The sequence below is a fragment of the Notothenia rossii genome (genome assembly GCF_949606895.1).
Source record: "Notothenia rossii genome assembly, chromosome: 1".
In the NCBI taxonomy this organism is placed as follows: Eukaryota; Metazoa; Chordata; class Actinopteri; order Perciformes; family Nototheniidae; genus Notothenia; species Notothenia rossii.
Genome location: NC_136912.1, coordinates 59,585,968 through 59,602,050, shown reverse-complemented (window position 1 = coordinate 59,602,050; position 16,083 = coordinate 59,585,968). Strand labels below are relative to the sequence as shown.

At 41.7% G+C, this 16,083-nt stretch overlaps 1 protein-coding gene across 2 annotated transcripts; it reads left to right on the top strand.

The window, feature by feature from the left end:
* The first annotated feature begins 5,501 nt into the window (after positions 1-5,501).
* LOC307044522 (uncharacterized protein) lies at positions 5,502-15,248 on the top strand. Of its 2 annotated transcripts, none has more exons than XM_079689831.1 (4): positions 5,502-5,661; positions 12,580-12,816; positions 12,917-13,057; positions 13,233-15,248. In XM_079689831.1, exons 1-4 carry the CDS (start codon positions 5,628-5,630, stop codon positions 13,697-13,699), a joined length of 879 nt encoding a protein of 292 aa, XP_079545957.1. In that variant the 5' UTR covers positions 5,502-5,627; the 3' UTR covers positions 13,700-15,248. The 2 variants fall into 2 exon arrangements, with proteins under 2 accessions (XP_079545957.1, XP_079545956.1); XM_079689830.1 differs by lacking the exon at positions 5,502-5,661 and adding an exon at positions 8,252-8,430.
* Positions 15,249-16,083: the final 835 nt, after the last annotated feature.

The window sequence follows — 16,083 nt, the reverse complement described above, 5'->3', positions numbered from 1 at the left end:
CATTTACTCGCCTTTGCAATGTTGTGGTTGTTAGAGTGTTAGGTTTCCTGTCAGCTCGTCTGTTGGGAAGATATAAAATATAGTTTCATGGAAGTCACACCGTCACATATACTGTAAGAGCATTAAGACATACAGTACATAGGCTAAAACAAAACATCTAAAGATATAACCTTGCACTTTGATAAGTCTCGTGAACATTTTCACTATTTTGACATTTTTATAGATGAAAATTGAACTAAAGAAATAAATGGTAGATTAACCCATATTGAAAATAGGTGTCAGCTGCTACACTAATTATAATAGTTATATTTCTTAATTAATTAAGATAAGATATTACTGTATTTATCCCAATTTGGGAAATGTTTGTGTTGCAGCAGCATAACAAGAAAAACAAAATATAAGTTATTATATATACAAAAGTATGTGAGGGATGGAATATTAAATTGAATATAAATGTAAAATGTACATGTGATTTTACGTCCAAGAGAAGCTATGGAGCAGAGAGTTCTCTGCCAGCCAGAGGTGATTTGTTATTAGTTCAATATGTCAAACTGATTTCCCTGACTACAATCTTTAGTTACATGGTGAAACGTTATGCTGCTTGTACTAATAAGACTTTTCATATAAGCCACACAGGTTTTAATAGGATGTATTCATTATCTTTACTTGTGTTGCGGTCTTTTCAGCAGCGCCATCTCTATAACGGCGATACAGTCACTACCGATTATTTACATTTCACCGTGACATGGACAAAAATGTAACGTCAGCTTACCTCGTGGCACGAATCCAGACTCTCCTTTGGAAAACATTGGCCGGGAAACGATAGAACAAGCACGTTTCATGCGAAGACCTGTGGCTGCAACCCGGTGTTACAGTATAAGTTGAGTTATGACAACTGGCGACATTCTATTATTTTCGTCATAGGAATCCGGGGCGTGTACATTGAGGACCCATTGTTGACTTACCAGGAAAGAAACATCGTTTGTCGTTTACGTTCATCTTTTGCTATATCTGCCTTCCTAAGATCACTTTGCTGCACATTCAGTACTCGTATGTGAGGTTGTGGGTGAGAGTCCGATATCGTGACGCTTACAGGGAGGTATCGAACATTACAAAGTAGGTGACTGTGTGGATGCCTGTTCAAAACATTGCAAACTTCAATAAATCATTTAAATTATATATTTGTGTCCGACTTTCATTTGTTCATCGTTCTTAATGTGATGTATAGTAGCTTTGATAGCTGTCCATACCTTCAGACAGCCTAAAAGTAAAACACAAGTTGTTTATTCACAGCCCGAACGCTCATCGAGATGACTGGATCAGTCATGACAACTTGTGATCAGCTCCGATTAAATTGTGATATCAATTCTGTAGCTAACCTCCAGGGAGCACGTTTATTTTATGAAATAAACGTTAAACGTATAGGCTTAAAGGCATAATAGAACTACCGTATTATATGTATTCAACTTGTGGACTTACTTTTCTGTGGTTTACCGTTACTGTGACATATCAGTATAGCCACGGAAGATAGTTTGTGTGTTTGATTCCCATGCATCAAGGTTATTTTCATGTATGTAATTGTTTTTCCTGCACAGTGTAGAGCAGTGGTACTCAACCTTGTCCTAATCAGGAGCCACATTGACGAAAAAATATTTTTGCAAGAGCCACAATCCAAAAACGCTCCTTTCCTCCCTGAAACCTTTATGCATTTGAGAATATGGATAATAGTAATATGTTACTTAAGAATGAAAAGCATAATGTACAGTGCAATAACTGTGATTTCTTATTTTCACTGCAACCACAAAACACACAAAACAACAGATAACAGACAGCATGTTTACTGATAATCACAGTCCATATAACAGCAGATTATACACAGCAGGGGTTGTCAGAAGAGTAATGTTGACCTTACTTCATAGCCGTGGGAACATGTTTCAAATGGGGGGTGCTGTGGGGATCACACCAGGAGTGGTTCTGACCAATGTGCTGCCCTATAGGCAAGATTTTAGCTGGTAATGAAAAACCTCTACAAAAGCTACAAACAGAGAAACATATTGACATGGTGGACAGCTTATATAACAAGGCTTCAAATGTATTTAGTATTATAACATGTTTTAATTGGGGGGTGGACTTCACAACCTCTAGGGGGGTCCGGGGTACTCCCCGGGAAGATTTTTTTACCATTTTAAAGTAAAATGCTTCAATCTGGTGCACTTTGTGCGCCCAATTACTAGAAACTGATCTAGGGGGTACAACTCTAAACACCCATATGAAAAAGATCGGTTTGCATTTTATTAATAAAATAAGTAGGTATGTGAACATTTCCAATAACCTACCATAGCCAATAACAAATACATGTAACTTATTTTATTTGTGTGGTTCATTCATATCTTATTTTACTAGTTAACATTTATTTATTTATGTATATTTTAAAATCTCTCCAGTTTTAAACGATATTTTTGGTTTACTGTCCTATAGTATACATTGGAATGATTTCAAACCTGTTTTTATTTATCCTAATAATTATAAAGGTGTGCCTTGGAAATATTTGTTTACATAAATTGTGATCAAAACGTTTGAGACCCACTGAGATAACTTAGACTAAAGTGAACTATCTAAACCCTCAGAGTCCTTTACCTCACTGAGCCTCTCAGTCTGACAGGAGAGGACTCTCCCTCCACATTATTGTAGAAAGAGCTTCTTATATCTGTTAGCGCAGCAGAAGCTAACAACAATCCCCGCCGGTACCGCGGTATCCCCTCTCTCTATCTCTCTCACTTTGGCTGTGAGCTGCGGGCGCCTGCTAAGCCAACATCCTCCACTTCCATCACATACAGCGCCCATCGTACAGGGCAAATGGAAAATGTAACCGGGGTGAAATGGGTGTTATCTTTACTTAATTATGAATGCTGTTACATCAAGGCTGAAAATTCGTTTTTTTTGTATTGTGGAAGTGCAGATCCCATGTCCTCCACCAGGGGGTGCTGCAGCACCCTCAGCACCCCTACTTCCCACGGCCCTGCCTTACTTCACACTCAATGTGATTTCTGACACTCCTTCTGCCGCACAAGTGATTTGAAGTCGGGCTCTGCGCTGGAAACGGCGATCCGGAGGGCCTCTGTTGTGTGCTGCAGACTCAATCTGTTTCGGTTGCGACATTTTATTTTTGTGAGCGCAGAGAATGCTGCTTCACACCGGTATGTGGACGGAAACATTGAGATGATGCGTCTTGCCAGTCTGGAGATATTTGGTAGATGCCCCACCAGTTTCCAAAAGTCCACGACATCTGTAATCCGAAATTGACGCTGAAGTTCATCTGAGCTCTTTAACTCCACGAACTCCATTTGAAGCTGCACAAGTCCGAGCTGGTCGCTTATTTGCTTCATTTCATTGACTTCAATCAGGAATGGGTTTTTCACAAGTAGAAAAATATTGCTATGGTCCTTGAAGTCGTGGAATCTGGATGTGTAGTTTTGCTTGAGCTCAGTTAGCACCTCACAGAATTGAGATTGACAGGTCAGGAGAGCGTCTGCATGCCTCGCCATCACTTTCTGCACGGTGGGGAAGAAACGGTAATCAGAACCACGGACACTTTGGTCGAGTACATCCAGTTTGTCAGAAAATACTTTGACAGCCGCGTAGAGCTCATACACGGTCTTGTTTCTTCCCTGCATCTTGAGATTAAGTTTGTTCAAGTGGTGCGTAATGTCACACAGGAACGCAACAGACAGCACCCACTCTTTATCATCCAAAAAGGAAAATCGGGAAGTCTCCCCTTGGCCGACAATGAAGGCTTTCAGGGGTTCAATCAAGTCCATTAAATGTGCAAGCATACGTCCTTTAGACAGCCATCTGATCTCGGTGTGTAACACCAAATCTCCATAGTGAGTGTCAAACTCCTCACACAGCAGTTTAAAATTTAAGTGGTTTCTTGCACGGGCCCTGATATAATTAACCACTTCGATTACATTTGCCATCACTTCATTCAGACATTTGAACTTAGCAAACAAGGCTTGTTGATGCACAATACAATGGTATGAGAAAATACCCTCAGCAGCAACCCCGCCGTTTTTAAGCGTCTCTTTCAGCAAGGCCACGGCTCCGTTCCTCTTACCAAGCATCGCCGGTGCGCCATCTGTCGTGAATGCTGTGATTTTTTCTGGGCCAATGTTAAACTTCTGTAATGTTTCCAGCACAGCGTTTTTTATTTCAATGCCCGTTGTTCCATTTTTCAGTGAAACCATGTCAAGCAGTTCCTCTGTAATGTCAAGCTTACTGTTGACCGCCCGGATAAAGATTAGTAATTGTGGCGTGTCATTAACATCCAAGCTTTCGTCCATTGCAAGGCTGACAAACTCAGCGGATGACAGTTTGTCCTTAAGAGTATGTGCAATGTTCTCTGAAATGTCTGATGCCCTCCTAGCTACAGTAGAATCCGACAGTTGCATTTTTTTGGCCTCTCGTTCCAGGTCTTTTTTCTCAGGAAACAACGTTGAACAAGCCAGCAGTAGGCCTATGCAGTCCTTCACCATTTCTCCATCAGTATATGGCTTCATCTTTTTCATCAGTTCATGTGTGATTTTGTAGGATGCCTCTGTCGCTCTTTCACTCGTATTAGTGTGGAAAAAGTTTTTTTGAGCAGTTCGGTTCTGTTTGAGTCTAGCCAGCTTTTCCGCCCTCAGCTCTCCACCTTTCGGAAAGTCGGTACTAAACTTCGGGTGTTTTGTGTCGTGATGGCGCTGCAAATTGGACCTTTTAAATTGTGAAATGATGTTGTCACAAAGCAGGCAGGTGCATTTTCCCGAACCGGTGGAGACGAAGAAAAACTCCAGTTCCCAGTCCTCTTTAAATGTTCGATATTCCTCTTCATATTTCCGTTTAGTCGTAGCCATTTTTGCATAGTGCTGTATAGTTTTCCCAGTGTGACGTAGCAATTATCTCGCGCGAAACAATCAGAGCGCGAAACCTGACATAATATTTGATTGGCTATTCAGAGGGGGAGGGGCGACGACTGATGTGTGACTTGTGAGTGATAATGAAATGTTGATGAATTCTTCTGACTTTGTTTTTCGTTTTTCAAAGATTTTTTTTTTATTTTTTATTTTTTAAGTGGGACTTAAAAGAGCCGCAGTTAGTCTTAAAAGAGCCGCATGCGGCTCGCGAGCCGCGGGTTGAGTATCGCTGGTGTAGAGTCTTGTTGTGATGAGAGGGATACAGGTATTTCATAAAATAAACGTGCTCCCTGGAGGTTAGCTACAGAATTGATATCACAATTTAATCGGAGCTGATCACAAGTTTCATGACTGATCCAGTCATCTCGATGAGCGTTCGGGCTGTGAATAAACCACTTGTGTTTTACTTTTAGGCTGTCTGAAGGTATGGACAGCTATCAAAGCTACTATACATCACATTAAGAACGATGAACAAATGAAAGTCGGACACAAATATATAATTTAAATGATTTATTGAAGTTTGCAATGTTTTGAACAGGCATCCACACAGTCACCTACTTTGTAATGTTCGATACCTCCCTGTAAGCGTCACGATATCGGACTCTCACCCACAACCTCACATACGAGTACTGAATGTGCAGCAAAGTGATCTTAGGAAGGCAGATATAGCAAAAGATGAACGTAAACGACAAACGATGTTTCTTTCCTGGTAAGTCAACAATGGGTCCTCAATGTACACGCCCCGGATTCCTATGACGAAAATAATAGAATGTCGCCAGTTGTCATGACTCAACTTATACTGTAACACCGGAGCAAAGCAACAAACCATTGCGTAGCTAACTAGTAGCGCTAGCTTTAGCTAACGTTAGCCAACGAAACGAACTGCCGAGTAAAATTGGAAAACACTGGTAATTAATTATTCTATCATTTGTAAAACTACGCTGTTAAAAACGACAATTTCAAAAATACAGATTCTAATGGTCAGATATAGATATACAGATACTAAAGATAGGCAGGTACTTGCTTTTAAGCAGAACACAGGGGAAAACAAACTTAGCGGGAGTGTTTACGTGTTCGGCGTAATGACGTACAACGGCCTCGACAATTTCTGTAGTCCTATTCAGCCATTCGGTAACAACCATCGTTTTTCAGACACGTAAACTCTTCAAAAATCCCCAGTGGGGTCACTGCTGATGTATTTAATGTCGTAGAACAAAACGTCAATTACCTCTTAAATTTGTGTCAACCACAGACCTTATTTCGAGCTATTTTCCAAAACCCTATGGAAAAAAATGCATTGCTTTTTGAGGAAGGAACCGGAAGTGCCAAAAATGCTAACTTACTTCCGGGTTTTACGACGCGTCACTGCGGTTCTCTACTAAGACACTAAATAAGAAAACAAATGCCTTTTTTCAAAAATAAAATGTTTTAGATACTAATGCTCCGTTCCTGTTAGCTTTTTTACTTTTCATAAAAGATGAATTAAGAACAATGGATGACACAACTATTAGAAATCACCATGAAGCTCTTCCTGTTATTTTAATTTAAAATAAGACAGTTATTCTTTATATAATAACTGACTGGTCATTAGGGGCAGGTGGGGTACAGCCCCACCTAGTGTCAGCAGAAAGTATTAAAATAATAATTACAAAAACAACCATCTTAAAATATATTTTACGATCATGTTTAATCATCTGATTCGTCTGTACATTGCTGTTTTAGTCTGTGTTCTTCTAATTAGTGTCTACAGTGTGCCTATTAAACCGTTTTGAGCGACGTGGGTCAAGCCCCGATCAAGCCCCTAGGTTCATCTCAATTGAATATTTCACCTCCTCCTTTCCCTCACTCGCGTCCCTTCCTTGCGTTTTAGCTCTATTGGATTAGATTAGTTTCATAAAGATAAAGCAACACTTTCTCAGAATCAAGCAAAACTAAGAGTTTAAGAGAAAAAAAACTGAGTCAAGCTAAATTAATTTAATTTAAAAAGTAAAACTATAAATTGCAAACAAATCATTTCTGTAATCATGTAAACCAGGGGTCGGCAACCTTTTTGTTATGAAGTGCCATTTAAAAAAAAAAAAAGTTATCAGCGTGCCAACCATAGGTGTCAACGATCGAGAATTATCAACGGGAGTGGGGGGGGGGGGGTTGAGGTGTTGGACGCTCGTGAACTATCAGCAGGAGGGCGGGGAAGCAGTGTGTGGACCTGTCAGCGCAACTTACATGATGCCGAATTTAACAAATACCTTTAAATAATTGGTTTAAACTGCATAATAATAAGGACGATCGTCCGTTCTGTGATTCTCCAGAGCACACATGTTAGGATATTAGGCTCATGGAAGTGAAACGAGGAAGCGGAAAAACAGAGGTCTGTGATGTATTTTGTGAAACAGAAGAACAGCTAAATAAATGCAACGGCCTCCCAAGAAGAGCTCGCCTCTCTCCAGTCATTTAAGTTAAAGTTGGTTATTGAACCTGAAGCTTCTTGATTCTGCCCTCCTCGACTACGGTCTGGGAGCCGACAAGAAAGTTCAACACACAGATGGCCAGTCCGCCCCTTTGTAGCGTATTATTTCGATAACAGATGAGCAGATCGCCACTGGGCTTTCAACTAAATACACAGCCACGCAAAAACTGCTGCATTTGTACAGCTCCTTATGGGTACTGCAATTAGTGAAGTGCTTTATTCCTCTGTGGTGAAACGATCAGCACTGCACCACGGAGGAAAGCGGCAGAAAGTCACCTGGAGATAAAGAGAGCGGGGCTGCGTTCCATGCATGGCTTCCTTCTGCAGGTAACGGGGAGACGCGCTCTGGCGGCGGTCTCGTTCAGGATCGGAAAATACCATTTCAATATTTTGCACACTTATTCCACTTATTCCTAGTGTGCCACTGGTTACGGTGCCGCGTGCCAATGCTGGCACGCGTGCCAGGAGTTGCCGACCCCTGATGTAAACTATAATTCTTTTTTCTTTGTTTTAACATAGGTTTTTGTTTGCAGTTCTCTTTGCTTCTTTCTCAATAGCCGCGTTCACACAGAGTACTTTGCTGTGCTTAGACCCCGGCACGTGCCGCGGCACTTAATACCCCAGGGCACTAAGTAGCCTACAGATCGCGGTCACACCGGAATAAGTTCCCTGAGGGAAGATTACACAAATGAGCCGCTGACGTCACTTCTTCTTCTTCTGCGTTGGGTTTACTGGCAGGCCACAAACCACTTCATGACGAGTTCAGTAGGTGGCGGTATGCACCTTAAAACCTCCTAGGGCCTGGCGTACACATGTGTGGACATCAAATTTTTGGTCCTATGACCACAGTCGTTAATTCTGCTGAACTGGGGCCTCATGACCACGTATGTGGGCACTTATACTGCCATCTGGTGGTATCAGAAGAGTACAACACACTACGGTAAAAATTCAAAATGGCGGCAAAAACAAGGAATAATTCAAGTGGCAGCTCCAAATACAAACCTCGACAAGGTAAGAAGTCCTATCATATTTCAAGGCTTTTTCTGATTTAGATATTTATCAAAGCATTGTATGTTTGTCATGACATGCAAATTTGACAAAAAAAGTGTAAAAATAACAATTTGGTATGCCGCTAAACATGATGTACACGTAAGTGTACATAGGGACTTAGGTTGGTCGAAAATGCTAATATGTTAGTAAAAAATGTGCACAAGTAAAATAGCTTATAGCTAACTCTGGTGCAGCTAAAAAGCTGTATATTGTCCCAATTAAATAAATAACAATTAAATAACTACATACATACATACATAAATTAGTTGGGTTGAAAATGTTAATATGCTAGTACAGGGGTTTTCAAAGTGTGCGTAGGTGAGCCTCCCCTCAGAGAACATAAGAACAGCCGCGCCCCCCCTCCCAATTATTATTGCTGTTATTATTATTATTATTGTTGTTGTTGCAATAATGCAGGGGTATTCAATTGCATTTCAAAGAGGTCCAGTAAGAGAAAATGTAATTAAATGCTCTGTTTTCGCTGTCTACCTTCCGCCATTTGAAATTACTCCGACTGTTTCTCTCCTCTCGTCGTGTCTCTGTGTGTGTTTGAATCTATCGTGCTGAATGCACCGATTTGATTGGCTGAGTAACGTCACCTCCTTAAAACATTAAACAATAACTTTTTTAAACCTTTTTATTTTTATGTTTTAAACATATTGTATAAAACTCCCCCACTACTTGGACTATTCCTTTCACCCCTCTAGAATAAGCCCGAATGGTCTCAACCATATTGAATCAGTAACGTGCACTTGTTATTATGACAAGATCGCAAGGACGCTGGTAGCCATCGGAAAATTTAGTGTTGTTCAGTTTGTGTGTTGTGGAACATGCGTGTCCGTGCATGAAAATATACCACAAACCCAATTACAATTGCATGTTCAATTCACTACCCTGGAAGTTAATACAGTTGTTAAAGTTGGAACAGCCTGTGGACAGCCGTTCTTCCTTGCATGTCAGTCGCCGACACCTTCTTACAGAGGACAGGCACATCTAGCTGCAGCACGACCCGTATATTTCCGCACGCCGTGTTCTCAAGACATATTTTTTTTAACATTTTCAACATGGTGGATAAATCCTTATATGCTCCCGGTAACACGCTGAACGTCAACTTTGCCTCCTTATTACACTCAGCCCTACTTTAGTGGGAACAATGAGTCTGCGTCTTTGATGCACAGAGGAATAAACGCAGATCATCCTCTGGCTGCAGCCTTGACCGGTACTTGCTTTTGATCAAAGTCAATGCGGAAAACCTGCACTCACACAGGTAGGTGGAGGTGAAGGGAATGAGCACTTTTACAGCCTTTTTGGCGAGGTGGGGGAGCTCGGTCTCCACAGACAGCCACAAGTGGGCAAGTGTCACTTTACTCGTCTTTTTCTCGTTCTTTTGTGTCTCACGCTGCGCCTCCCCTGAAGCTCTCTGGCGCCCTCCAGGGGAGGCGTGCCTCACACTTTGAAAACCGCTGTGCTAGTACAAATGTGCATTGCTATAGATCAGGGGTTGCCAACACGTCGATCGCGAGCTACCAGTAGCTCGCGGAGGTTTTCCGAGTAGCTCACCAGAGGGCGCTAAAGTGCAGTTGACATGTTGAGACATATTTATTTATGTAGTATATTTTGAGAGTAAGAAAGATAGAGAAAAAGAGATGTAAGATGCAGTCATGACAACTGAGGAAGGTCCGTCAAAGAAGAAATCTAAAATATACTACTTTCATGACGAGTGGGAACATGAATTTTTATTTACGAGCATCAAAGACAAGTGTGTGTGTTTAATTTGTGGCTCGAGTGTTGCGGTGGGGAAGAAGGGAAATGTCGAGCGGCACTTCACAAAACTTCACGAAAACTTTTCAAAGGAGTATCCCGCCGGCAGTTGCCTTCGCGTTGAGAAGGTACAACAATTAAAAGCTACGCTACAAAGGCAGCAGTCATTGTTCACGAAGCCTGCCAAGAAAGCTAGCCTAGCTACAGAAGCATCGTTCCGAGTCGCTCAGTATTTGGCAAAGAACAAAAAAGCTTTCACTGATGGCGGTGTTCTTAAGGGAGCGATGTCTGTTATGGCAGAGACTTTGTTCAGAGACCACAAGAGCAAGTCGGAGATAATGTCTGCCATTGACGATGTGCAACTGGGAAACAACACTGTGGCGAGGAGAGTGTCGGCGCTGTCAGTGGATGCCATGGGACAGTTGGAGCGGGACATGGTCAGGTGCAAGTGGTTCTCCATACAGTGCGACGAGTCGGTGGATGCGAGCGACACAGCTCAGCTGTCTGTGTTAATCCGGATGGTGTTTGAGGATTTTACGGCGAAAGAGGAATTTCTGACACTGCTTCCACTCAAAACAACAACAAGAGGTTTGGACGTGTATAATTCTATTAAGAATTATTTCATAAATAAAGGCGTGCAAATGGAGAAGCTTGTATCCATAACAACTGATGGAGCCCCGGCTAGGAGAGGTCGCCACAACGGTTTTATCGCAAATTGTAAGTCAGATCCATATTTCCCACGTTTCCTGAGTTACCATTGCATCATTCACCAAGAAGCACTTTGTGCCAAAGTTATGGACTTCAATCACGTCATGAAACCTGTGATACAAATAATAAACTCTATCCGAGCGAAGGCAAAGCAACACAGGAGCTTCAAAGTTTTTCTTGAGGAACTGTCAGCTGAATATGGAGATCTCCTTCTCCATGCTGAGGTGAGGTGGTTGAGTAGAGGGAAAATCCTACAGCGCTTCCTCTCCTTGCTGAATGAGGTAAAGCTCTTCATGGAAGAGAGGGGGGAGGACACCTCCATCTTATCTGATGCTGGTTGGGTACTTTACCTGGCCTTTTTGACTGATCTGACAGGAAAATTAAACCAGCTTAACCTCCAGCTACAAGGCAATGGCAAAACAGTATGTGACATGATTAGTGCTGTAAAGGCCTTTAAAGCAAATCTGTGTCTATATCTCCAGCAAGTAAAGGGAAATAAATTGCATCATTTCCCCTCTGTTCAAAAAGTACTGCAGGAGAATAAAGCTGCTGCTGGCTTTCTTGACTTATCAAAGTACTGTGACTGCTTAACTAAGCTTGGGCAGGAATTTGAGGACAGGCTTCTTGACTTTAAACAGCTTGAGCCCTGTGCAAGTTTCCTTGCTAACCCATTCAACATCGTGGATGTTACTGACATGTCTGAGCAACTGGCCAGGCTTTTCAGTCTCAGTGCTTCAGAGTTGGAGCTGGAGATAATCAATCTCCAGAATGACATTCAGCTGAAAGCACATCAGATGGACAAAGATTTCTGGAAGCTATTGGACCCAGAGAAATTCAAAAACATTCAAACTGCTGCACTGAAACTGTCCTGCTTATTTGGGTCAACATATCGCTGTGAATCAGCATTCTCTGATATGAACTTTATCAAATCCAAATTCAGGACAAGACTTACTGATGAACACCTCAATGACTCAATCAGAGTGAATTTGTCAGGATACACACCCCAGTACAGTGCTCTGGTGGATGCTATGCAGTGCCAGGTGTCACATTAGCTGAGTCAGGAGAAAGACAACAATGCAGTGACAGACTGAATGTTTGAAGACATATGTTTGCTTGATGCAAGTTGAGAAAAGCACAAGCCATATTCCCCTTTTACATGTGAAACAAATTTGTGAAATGCTTGAAATAATTTAAATTATAGAGCTAGAAATGTTATTATTACAATTAGGAACTTTGCACTCTTATCTGTAAAACTGTTTACTGTAGTTATTGATGTTAAAGCAGAACTCAGTATTGCATGGTGATTATTTGTCTTTTTTTCTCTTCATGAGAAAGTCAAGTTTATTCATGTTAATGTTAATGTTTCTGCTCTTGAGTCACGAATGTGATATGTGCACTGAAATCTATATAAAATAACATGAGTAGCTCTTGGCCACTTTCTTTTTTCAAAAGTAGCTCCCGGTTAGAAAAAGGTTGGAGACCCCTGCTATAGATAATAGCTAGAGTTGTTTATAGCTAACTCTGGTGCAGTTGAAAAGCTGTACATTGTCCCAGTGAAATAAATAACAAAGAAATACATAAATACATACATATATAAATGACATTGGTTTGTATTTGATTTTTTCATGTTTGTATTTCCAGAGCGTTTTTCTGTGCAAAGAGCATTGGAGCGACTTGGGTTAATTGATGAAGACAACTCATATTTGGAAGACTTGTCTGACAACGATGATCCCATCCTGGATGCCAATTATCAACCCCCACCACAGGAGCAAAGCAGCAGCAGTGAGGATGAGGATGAAAGCAGTGATGATGAGGACCCCATTCCTCAGCCCACTGAGCACAGCAGAGGACGTAAATGTCTCCGTGGTGCAAATAATGGTTAGCCAAGACCCAGTGGATATTTGTTTATTTTAGGCAGGGCCTCAGGGCTAGGTGAAGGATAGGAAGCAAAATGCTTATTTACAACACTTGTTGACAGGTTCAGGGACAGGGACAGATACAGGTTCATCCCGCACTCCCAGATGGCACCGTCAAACTCAGCAGATCGAGGCTGATCGCTCAGATGATGACTTGGAAGAGCCAACACCAGGACCAAGCACTCAGGGACAGCACAATAAAGGTAATTGTTATTATTTTAGCATGCCTTGAGGGTAAATCTTCAAATTTCATATAAACGTCCACTTAGATTCAACTACGTTATGCACCAATACACCTCAGTGAATTGCTTGCATGGGTAAATATATGTAACTTACTTTGCAATAAGTACTATTTTTATTCTGATTCTGGTTGTGCAGGACGTGGGTTGCGCTGTAGGGCTACTCCATTGACGCCAGACCTTGCCCAGTTTGAGCATGAGGACGACACTGAGCTTGACAGAAATGGATGGACCCCGCTAAACTATTTTGAACAGTATATAGATAGAGATTTGATGAAAATGATTTCAGATTGCTCTAATGCTATGTCACTGTCTAGGAGTGGGTACCCACTCAACACCTCTGTAGATGAGGTTTACCACTTCTTTGGTGCCTGTATTTTGATGTCCTGCATCCGATACCCAACAATCAGGATGTACTGGTCCAAAGCCTTGAGAATCACAGCCATCACTGACAGATTCACGCGCGACAGATTCTTCAGACTGAGGGGATCAATAAAAGTGCTAATTGGTGATGATGTGCCAGAAGATCTGAGGAAGAGGGACACATTCTGGAAGGTGAGGCCTTTTCTGGATCGGATTCTGCAAGGCTGCAAGTCTCAGAATTGACCTGAATGCGCATCTATTGATGAGCAGATGATTCCTTTCACAGGAGCCTGTCCATGCAGACGATATCTGACAATGAAGCCAAACCCAGTTGGCATCAAGAACTGCGTTTGTGCTACAGCAGATTGCATTGTGCTGGACTTTGATCTGTATCAAGGTAAAGGTGCACTGCTTGAGCAGGTCAAAGAAGAAGAGGTGGGCCTGGGGTTGGGAGTCTTAGTCTTGGCTCGTCTGTGTCAAACTCTGCATCGTGGCATGAAAGTGTATTGTGACCGGTTCTTCACAAGCATCCGAGGTGTGGAACAAATGATGAAGAAGGAGATGTACATTACTGGTACAATAATGAAGAACCGACTCGCTGGCGCGAAGGAGAAGCTACCCTCTGACAAAACCATGAAAAACACAGGAAGAGGTACCTCATCAGAACTTTCCACTGAAGACGGAAAGTTGTGTGTAGTGAAGTGGTACGACAACAAACCAGTATTGATGATGTCTGTTGTTCATGGCACAGAGCCTGAAGACACCTGCCAGCGCTGGGACAAGAAATTGAAACAATATGTGACTGTCTCGCGACCAAGCATTGTCCGTGAGTACAACCTCAAGATGGGTGGAGTTGATTTGATCAATAGATGCGATACTATCGCATGAGCACCCGTACTAAGAAGTGGACGATGCGGATGCTAATGCACTTCACGGATCTGGCTTTAGCCAACAGCTGGCTGCTCTACCGCAAAGACCTCGCAATATGTGCTGCACCAAAGAAGAGCATCATGCAGTTCCTTGAGTTCCGTACGGAAATGGCTACGACCCTCTTGGCCCAGCATCACGGTCAAGGAAGCGATGCAGACCTCTCTGAACAGTCAGAGGAAGAAGACAACTCAAATCAAGGGAAGAAACGTCCTGTGACGGCAGTGCCCCATGTCTCGGTCTGCAGGAGGGCGAATGCCCATCTCCCAGAGATGATCAGCCTGAAGAACACGGCGCGCTGCAGGGTAGCAGGCTGCACTGGAAGAACCCGAGTGCGTTGTGTGACCTGCAAAGTGTTCTTGTGCTTGCAAGGCGATCGCAACTGTTACACAACCTTTCACACATAGGTGTGTACATGTTCCTAAAGAAAAGAGCATTCCTATTTATTTATTTTACATGACCAATGTAACATTTCACATAAGCCATACTGTAACTGTGACTGTCCAAAGGGGGCAAAAATGTTTTTGTTTTTTCATGTTGTTTAGTTTTTTCACAATGATGTTCAAAACACATACAATAGTAGCCTGGTATTATTAGATACCATTATTAGAACAATGACAATGCAAAATGCTTTGAATGTTTTATATTTTGTTTCAGGCATATGATGTCTTCCTGCAACTGTTTATAGCATTTTAAATTAGCCGTACTGTAGTTGTGACAGTCCAAAAGGAGCAAAAATGCAGTGTTTTCATGTTGTTTTTACTCTCAGATGTTCAAAACATGTTGCAAAACATGCAAAATTATGTGTGTATAAGTTATTAATACATGCAAAAGCAGCCAGGAAAAAACTGCTGTGTTCAAGGTGGAAATAAAAGAGTTTTTCACTCTATTACAAAAAGGTGACTTTAATGTGTTTTATGGAAATTCAGAACGGGTGTCCACATATGTGGACATCATTTTTCTCTAAAAGTACATCATGTCAAAAGATGATACTTATTTGTTATACTTATCAGGCTCCAATAAGCCCAAATAGTAAAGAGAAATAAAAAATGCATATAAAAAAACAGCTTGGGTCTTAGGAGGCTTAGGTTGTTTGCAATCTGCTAAAAAACCAAGAGAAGAAGAAGAAGAAGCTATAGCCTGTTGTAGAACAACTCGGCCGGACAATATATGTGGTTATGTTTGGGAGATATATTTTTTCTCCATATCTAGAATTCTCATGATTTCCCATTTGATAATGTCTATTTTTTCTTTATTGTTCTTGCTGGGAAAACATTTGAGGCAAGCCATGCCACGGACAATAATATCATTGTGTAACCATATGGGACATTAACGTTTTATTTTATTGAGCCATAACATGTTCAGGGCTGTTACATTACCTAGCTGATATTTCAAACTAGGATGTCGCTATATTCAGCATTGCCTGGTCAGCTGAAGAGAAGGTGCTATATTGAGTTAATTGTTCAGTTCTCATGGCGGGCTCGCATGGTAAGCAGTTTAGGAGAAGAGGTTTACTGGAAGTGCAAGCAGTCTCCATGCGGGAGACAAGCATAACGTTTGTCGTGTTGTCATTGTGTTTTATGTTTGTGAAAATGTATGTGTATAAGTGCTCACCCTCCCCTTCCCACCCTTTTTTGTTTTGTTTGTTTTTGCTTTTTGGCTACAACCCTTTTACCAAACTCAGGGACTCCCCAATGCAG